Source organism: Rhinoraja longicauda, chromosome 43, assembly GCF_053455715.1.
Source record: "Rhinoraja longicauda isolate Sanriku21f chromosome 43, sRhiLon1.1, whole genome shotgun sequence".
Classification (NCBI taxonomy): Eukaryota; Metazoa; Chordata; class Chondrichthyes; order Rajiformes; family Arhynchobatidae; genus Rhinoraja; species Rhinoraja longicauda.
This window is the reverse complement of record NC_135995.1, coordinates 7,412,801-7,413,211: the sequence shown is the minus strand read 5'-3', so window position 1 is coordinate 7,413,211 and position 411 is coordinate 7,412,801. Positions and strand designations below refer to the sequence as shown.

Genomic DNA, 411 nt, shown 5'->3' with positions numbered 1-411 from the left:
ACATCCATCACAGTGAGTCTCCTCCAGTCACCTCCTCACTCTGATGGAAGGCCAGAATGTCTTTTCTCTTCCCCTGCCGTCTTCTCCCGCGGTCAGGCTGTTGAAGTTGCCACGTCGGGGCGGTCGTGGCTCTCGACATTGAAGCCCCCGCCGGGCGGTGAATACCCCGCGGCAGGTTCCAGGCCGCGCCGGACGGTGAAAGGTCCGCGGCGGGCCGACCCAAGCCCCGCGATTCGGGGCTGGCGAAGACGCTGCCGCTGCAGGAGCTCCCGATGTCGGCCCCCTCTCAGGGCAGGGCCAGCGAGCTTCCGATAATAACGCGGCCCCGCGGCCAAAGCCCCCGGAGACTCCGAAGGCGAGTCGCGGCCGCTCCCGCAGCTCCACCACAACAGCCGGCTCCGCAGGTGGTGA

The 411-nt window shown here is 67.6% G+C and overlaps 1 protein-coding gene across 1 annotated transcript in view; it reads left to right on the top strand.

The window, feature by feature from the left end:
* LOC144612210 (cell adhesion molecule CEACAM1-like) overlaps positions 1–411 on the top strand; it is a 5,553-nt gene extending 5,142 nt beyond the window's left edge. The window contains exon 4 of the mRNA XM_078431768.1: positions 338–411. Coding sequence (XP_078287894.1) covers positions 338–411 — 74 coding nt within the window. The remainder of the gene's footprint in view (positions 1–337) is intronic.